At 49.6% G+C, this 7,500-nt stretch overlaps 1 protein-coding gene across 1 annotated transcript in view; it reads left to right on the top strand.

Moving 5' to 3' along the window:
* LOC311367909 (uncharacterized protein) overlaps window positions 1–7,500 on the top strand; it is a 41,074-nt gene that overhangs the window by 33,066 nt on the left and 508 nt on the right. The window contains 1 exon segment of the mRNA XM_084486775.1: window positions 5,701–7,500. This exon segment is cut by the window's right edge and continues 508 nt beyond it. Within this exon segment, the coding sequence (XP_084342901.1) occupies window positions 5,701–6,349 (649 nt within the window). The 3' untranslated portion in view covers window positions 6,350–7,500.

Raw genomic sequence — 7,500 nt, 5'->3', positions numbered from 1 at the left:
ATACTAACACGTATCAAAGTACAACTACTAACACGTATCAAAGTACAACTACTAACACGTATCAAAGTACAGTTACCAACACATATCAAAGTACAGATACTAACACGTATCAAAGTACAGATACTAACACGTATCAAAGTACAGATACTAACACGTATGAAGGGACAGCTACTAACACGTATGAAAGTAAAGTTACTAACATGTATGAAGGGACAGCTACTAACACGTATCAAAGTACAGCTACTAACACAAGTTACTAAAGAGAACTAAACCAGACTTACTAACACAGAGTACAACTACTAACACTTAATATAAAGCGCAGTGACAGTATGGTTTAGACATGTAGCTATAGAAAAGTCAGTTACTTGGTTGTGTTCCCTGTATGTACATGTTTGTGTATTGTGTGTGTGTGTGTGTGTGTGTGTGTGTGTGTTGAGTGTGTTTTAAGCCAGGGTCCGGTACTGCTCGATACTCAGCGCCTGGGGTCGACTGAGACCAACATAATGAGCCACAATTCCCAACACCCAGACTTTAATTGCCAAATTGACATTTAATCTAAATATGTTGTTGTCAGTAGTTGGTACAACCTGTGATTAGAGGGAACAAATTGAGTGCAAATCCCGTGGTCTGGTGGGTCAGCATTAGTATTTGGTGCACATATGACAAACATCACAACACAAGCACTTGTTCAGTCAATAAGAACCTCATTATTTTGTGGTGATGTGCCGTTCTCAGTGAGTCTGACTCAAGGTTGACCTTCCCTTTCGTCTCCTACTGAAACACCTCTGCTGGTGTGTATTCCTGTTGGCTGCTCCGTAGAAAGCCTGATCTGATTATGAGTGTCGTAGGCCTTTCTGAAACCGGTTCTCAGATAAACAGATGGTGTTGGCACTGGGTTTTGCAGTTGGTTGATGCAGCTAGTCATCTTCAGTCTGATTCTTGCCTAGCTTGAAACACAGATTTTTTGTCCATCTGTACTACATTTGACACAAATGGATATTGAGTAGCGATTTAATAGCCATACTTGGTAGGTGTGTAATGGATACATCCCTCTGAGATATGACATGGTTATTTTATGTTTTTTTATTTTTTAAGTCCCTCACTTTAAGTTGTAAATACAGGATATGATTTCAGCATGGGCATTACCAATCTACTCGTATGAGGTTGCACTTTGAAGCCCAGCCTCGTGCTGAGCGTTACCTTTGGCGTATCGGACAGGTCGGATTTTCAACTTTGTGTTCAACAATTTCAAGGTTGACCCTCGTTGACTCTGACATCTGGAAGCTTACCGCCAATCAAATAACAGTAATAAGTCTGGTTCTCGGTAATCAACGGAATTGAAACAACTTCTAAATGCAAACGCATACGGGCCCCGCCACGACTCAACCGATCCAAGGCGAAATTCTCTCTAAATTGTTTATTCTGCTCCACTTTTATCTCAAAATCATACAGCAATAACTGTAGCTATAACTCAAGCCACTAGAGGCTGCTAGAAGGAAAACCTTCATAGTGCAGCTTTAAAAGCACTGACCTGGCACTGAACTCGTGTCTGTTGGCGCGCTGTGTTCTGAGTAGCCAGCGTCGCGTTCAGCACTTCACCGGACCCTCATGTGATGACCGTTTAACATGAGCCACACTGTGTCTGGGCAAACCCTCTTTTCGCCACTCTGATAGCACAGCATCCTCTGCCACTGAATTATTCACTCACTCCAGTGTGAGACTGAACCGCCCAGAGAGGCTTCTCACTGCACACACTTCTCTGTTGTGTAAGGAGTGAGACGGGGGGACATCCTGGAGTCTCCCCTCATCCCCCATTCCTCTGACTCAGTTAGACAGTCAGACAGTCACTCGCACTCTCTCTCTCTCTCACTCACTCACTCACTCACTCACTCACTCACTCACTCACTCACTCACTCACTCACTCACTTACTCTCTCTCTCTCAGTGTGCTCCTTCCTGCTAAAGCTGAAGCACTTTATAAATCTGCGCCGTCAGCCGGCTTCTCCTCACCAACCCACAACTGTCCACTCCTCTTCTCCTCTCCGCCTCTCGTCTGCCTCGTCACGTCCACTCTTCTCCTCTTCTCCGTCTCGTCTCGTCTCCTCTCCTCGTTCGTTGCCCCTCCTTCTCTCCTATTCTCCTCTTCTTCTCTCCTCTCCACCTCCCCGCTTCTCCTCTTATCCGCCTTGTTGTCTCTCCTCCTCTCCTCCTCTCCTCCTCTCCTTCTCTCCTCTCCTGCTCTCCTCCTGTCTGCTCCCTCACATTTACGTCACAGAAGAACCATGTTGTGTGTGTGTGTGTGTGTGTGTGTGACTTTAGGTCTTGTGTGTAGGTTTTTGGTTGTGTCTGTAAAGGCCTTTCATGTGTTGTTTTGTTCTGTGGCGATAATGGATTGGCAGAAGTGTAACCACATTACCACGGTCTTGAGTCATTTAAGTACGCACAGCCTTCAAACGTCCAGGTCTCCATCCCACTCACCCGTAGCACATGTTCTTCAAACCCTTTCAATCACAGACCTCTTTGTGAATCAGTGTTTGTTACGCAACAACACGTACAAACGAATGCCCCCTTTGTAGAAGTCATTTTGGCAATGAGGCACGAGTTAGAGACAAAAACTATTGTGTTGGTTGGTTTATTCCTTCAAAATAAAAGTTTTAGGGGTTTTAACGATGGCAGGAACTTTAGCACCCTTTAGCAGTGTAGATAATGGCCTGTAGTCGTCTGTGTGCAGTGCAATAGTTTCCACACAGCTGCTGTGCCCAGAGATCAGTCAAATGTTCTTGTGGAAACGTACAAATGGTCGGCACATTTCCAACCCATTTGTACGAAACATGGGTCTAAAACCTGTAATATCTTGGAAACAACCACACCGGGGCTAACTGCATGACCGTCCTTCTGATGACCATACAGTTGGCTAGTTACAAATATAACTCCGCTACTATTGCTGCTGCTATGCTAATACTACTCCAGTCAAGTCAATTTGATTTGTGTCACCATTCATCATAGTTCCAGTCTCAAATGGATTTACAGGCTAGATTTGATGTCACCCCTCTTAAGCCCCGCCCCCAGAGACCAAGGAAATCCTCAGAAAGAGTGACCCCTCCTTCCAGGAAGTGATTCTTTTTTTTCGTAGGATAAGTCTGGGATAAGTCTGGGATTCTCGCCTCTGATTGGTTAGAATGGCTCTCCTTTAGATCATGTTTTGATTAGTCCTAGCTGTTTGCGGGAGGTTAGGGTTAGGGTTAGGGTTAGGGCTAACCCTAACCCTAACCATAACCATAACCAGACTTATCCTATGAAAACAAATATTGCTTCCAGGACTGGTTAGGAGTGCAATGGGCGCCGTCATGGAGATACACAATAGTATGAAGTATACTCAGCAACTCAACTCTTATTAGTCTGCTTATCTCTATTATCAGACTAACCTAATATCACTAAATGATCCCATCACTATTACTACTGATGGTAATGTTCAGCAGTGTCTCATCTCATTACTATGACAACTGCCTCTACTGTAACTATACTGCCACTAATAACAATAATAACAGCAAGGACAGGATTACATTCACTTGGCTGCAGAGGAGCCGAGCAGACAGTGGGCTGAGGAGAACAAAAGGATGTGGATATGGGAGGGAGTGAGATGGATCACAAAGTGGAAATAAAAGAGAGGAATCAGCGCATGAACGGGTTGACTCCTGCTCTCCCAAAGACACTGCGGACACAAAGGGCCCATGAAGCGGGAGGATCAAACAGCGGACATGAAAGCAATGGGCTGGAGGGGAGGGGGAGGAGGGGGAGGGGGAGGAGGGAGAGGGGGAGGAGGGGGAGGGGGAGGAGGAGGAGGAGGAGGAGGAGGAGGGGGAGGGGGGGTCGATACTGTGGTGCTGAGTCAAGCGTATGGAAATCAGACGGAGGAGTGGGTCACCCTCCTGTCAAAACAATGAATCAGTCAGAGCTGGGCTGGGGTTTGAGTGCTGTTGCCATGAGATGCTCCTCCACCAAGCAGCACCGACACGGTGGATATCGGGGGGGGGGGGGGGGGGGGGGGGCGTGGCCCGGGTTAGGTTCCTACCTGTGGTCCGACGCTTTTATCCAAAGCAATTTACAACCATTCATTCACGCACACACCGACAGCGGAGTCGACCACGCCGGGCGACAGCCGGCTGGTCAGGAGCAGTCAGGGTGAGGGCGTCTCGCTCAGGGACACCTCCACACTCCGCTAGGAGGAGGAGCCGGGGATTGAACTAGCAACCTTCCGGTTACCAGCCGACCTGCTCTACCTCCTGAGCTACTCGACATTAGGATGTGACTTTTAAAGCTAGCTACCCACACAAACACACACACACACACACACACACACACACACACACTCACACACAAACTAAGGTAGCGTGTGGGTCATCAAAACTCATGTATATCCGTCAGGGAAGCAGTGGAATACGCAGTACAGCTGCTGCCTGTGAGGAGGGACTCCTGCTGGTACATTGTACTAATATGATGAAGCTCTCAAGATAATCACTGGATCAGCCTCCACCGCAAACCACATTCAACCAGCAACCACCTGTTAGATGACTAGGGGTGATGGAGGTGGTGTGTGTGGTTTTTGTCTGTTTGTGTATGGCTGTGTGCATTTGGGTCTAAATGTGTGTTGCTTTTGTCTGTCTGTCTATCAGTGTGTGTGTGTGTGTGTGTGTGTGTGTGTGTTTGTGTGTGTTTGTGTGTGTGTGTGTGTGTGTGTGTGGGCGTCTACACTATGGCAATGGTATGTACAATGAAGGAGGCTGCGGTATAGCTATTTATAGTGTGTGTGTATAGTGTGTGTGTGTGTGTGTGTGTGGGGGGGGGGGGTCATTATACCTCCAAGGTAGAGGGATGATGCTGTAGTTCCTCATTTCTTTCTCTCTCTCTATCTCACTCTCTCACTCTGTCTCTCACTCTCTCACTCGCTCTCTCAATCTCTGCAGTGTGTAGCTACGTGCACACATAACAACACGCATTACTCAGAGAGGGAGCGAGGGAGGGAGAGAGAGAGAGAGAGAGCATATACATCACACCATTATCGCTTTAGAAATGAGAAATGTCAGTTGAGGATTACAGTGTTTAAATCCCTCTGCAAGACAGTGTTTTCATTTCTTGTGAGAAGCTGTCTGACTGCTCTCTGAACCCCACCACGCTCACACACTCGCCCCCTGAAACATGTCAGCGGGTTCATAACAAGTCGTGCTGCTCTTGCACAAGCCACGACAATATCGTGGTTAGGGGGTTGGACTCTTTAACCGAAAGGTTCTGGGTTGAGTTCCCAATGTCTGCCCACAAACTGGAGGCATCCTTGAGAAAATGGTCACTTTAGGTGAGAGTGAGGCAAGAAAATACTAGCTGCCAGCTATGTTAGTACTGTAGTTCACTAGAGCTATATCACCAAAGTTGATATAATGCATCGGTTTAGAGGTTCATTCTGTAAAACAACGATGGTCTGATGTGCTGGTTCGCACACAATCGAGTCGTACATTTCCCAGTGTTTAAAAACGGACTAAGTCCTAAAGGGAGAATGAATGGGGCGGCAAAAATCCTGAGGGCCAAGTTGTGCAAGGGGGCGCCAAAGTGACTCAGCTCGCTCTTCACGTCACGAGGAGAACGTTGACGTCTGTCGTCAAACCGTCCTCTAAGCAGTCCTCTGCCCCTCCTCTCTCCCGCCCTGCAGGTTCAAGCACCCCATCCCCAAGCTGGACCCCCCCCCGCCCGCCTTCCCCCGCAAGCGGGCCAGCAGGATGCTGTCGCCGGGGACGGAGGTCGCCGCGGCGACCACCTCCCCCAGCGAGGTCATCGTCGTCAGCGGCAGCAGCAGCAGCATCACGGACGCCGACCCCTCCCCCCTCTCCTCCGCACACTTCCACACCCTCAGCGACGGCGAGGTCACCCGCGGCGACCTCCTCTCCAACAACAACAACAACGACGTCAGCGGCGGCGGCGGCGGCGGCGGCGAGAACGTGTCGTGCTCCGCCAGCGAGGACTCGGGCGTGCGCTCCGAGACGCGCTCGGCGCCGCGCTCGCCCGCCCTGCGCGACGCCGACGACGACCAGGAGAACAACAACAACAACGAGGAGGACCCGTTTGAGGACCGCGTGACCTTCCTGACGGCGTCCAGCGGCCGCGACAGCCCCTTCGACGACGACGTCCCCTCCTCTTCCTCCTCCTCGTCGACCTCGTCGCCGGGGTCGCGGTCGGAGCACGGGTCGTATCCCGTTGCGACGCGCGGCGGCGGCGGCGGCGGCAATCCCTTCTCTTTGTCGCCGGCGGACGACACGTGCCTGCACATCAGCTTCTCTGAGGACGAGCTGCTGGACGGATAAGGAGCTCCGCCCACAGCCCCCCCCCCCCCCGTCTTTAAAGTCTTAGGGTCAGAGCCCGTCTGACCGCAGAGACCTCAGTCACTACCGGTGGGAACGGCCAGGAGATGTAGCGCCGGCCTGGCACTGGGGCCGTGATCTGGGTACTGCGGTATTAGCGCGTTAGCAGACTGTAGCGTTTGATAGGATCTGGTTTACTTTAGCTGTTAGAATGCTCTGCAGAATGTATTTAGCCGATGGTCGCACTGTTTAGAATCCTGAGAATACAAAGCCAGCAAGGGAACACATTTTATTTTTGCTAGTTGGGATATTTTTGGTATGATGCTGTTATGTAGTATGAACTGTTGTTAAAGAAAGAAAAGAATCTGAATTCTGCCAAGTAATGTGACTGTTTAAGAAACTTATCTCAGCTAAAAAACGGATCAGACCGTCTTGTGTCTGGAGATGGGCGGGTTCACACACTGGACGTATCCACGGATACAGACGGTGACAGTACAAACACAAGAACCACTGCACTGTCACAGTCATCACACTGCCCCCTGCTGTTTGCTGCTGATAGGCGACGGTGGTCAGTTCGTCGTTTTCGGTTTCGGCAAAACACCTCGGAGCGCCACTCCAGGGTCTGCCCTGAGGCCGTGACCCTCGGACGACCCCTGACCTCTGGAGCGACTCAAGTGATGGAACAAGAAAGTTGAAAAGAATGAAAAAGGACGAGTAGAAAGGAGCCCTTTGAGTGCGACTGGGTGGGTGTTCATGTCCGTGTGTTGACATGACAACCAACAGCCCCGCAGGTTGTTGTTTTGATTCAAGGTTGAGGATGTTAGAGGATATAAGGGTTTTCACAGTGCATCTAGTTTTTGTTATCATATTTTTATTGACCCTTATAGAGCTGAGAACCGCGTGGAAACAAACAGATTCAGAGTCCTTCACGCGGGAGGCGTGGTCGGCCCCACGCAGCCCCTGCCATCCAGGCCGCGGAAACCGACGGGAGAAAAGGACGTCAGGCGGAGGAGGAGCCAACCAACTCGGCCTTAAGTGCAACAACGGCCTTAAGTGCCGAGCCCTTCCAGTTTCGACCTCTGCTTGATTTGATTTGATTCGTTTTTATCACTTTAAATGCCAATTTGAAGTCCAGTAGGAGGTTATGCTAAAGG

This window comes from Micromesistius poutassou (assembly GCF_964030765.1).
Source record: "Micromesistius poutassou genome assembly, chromosome: 22".
Taxonomy (NCBI): Eukaryota; Metazoa; Chordata; class Actinopteri; order Gadiformes; family Gadidae; genus Micromesistius; species Micromesistius poutassou.
This window is presented reverse-complemented; position numbering and strand designations above follow the sequence as displayed.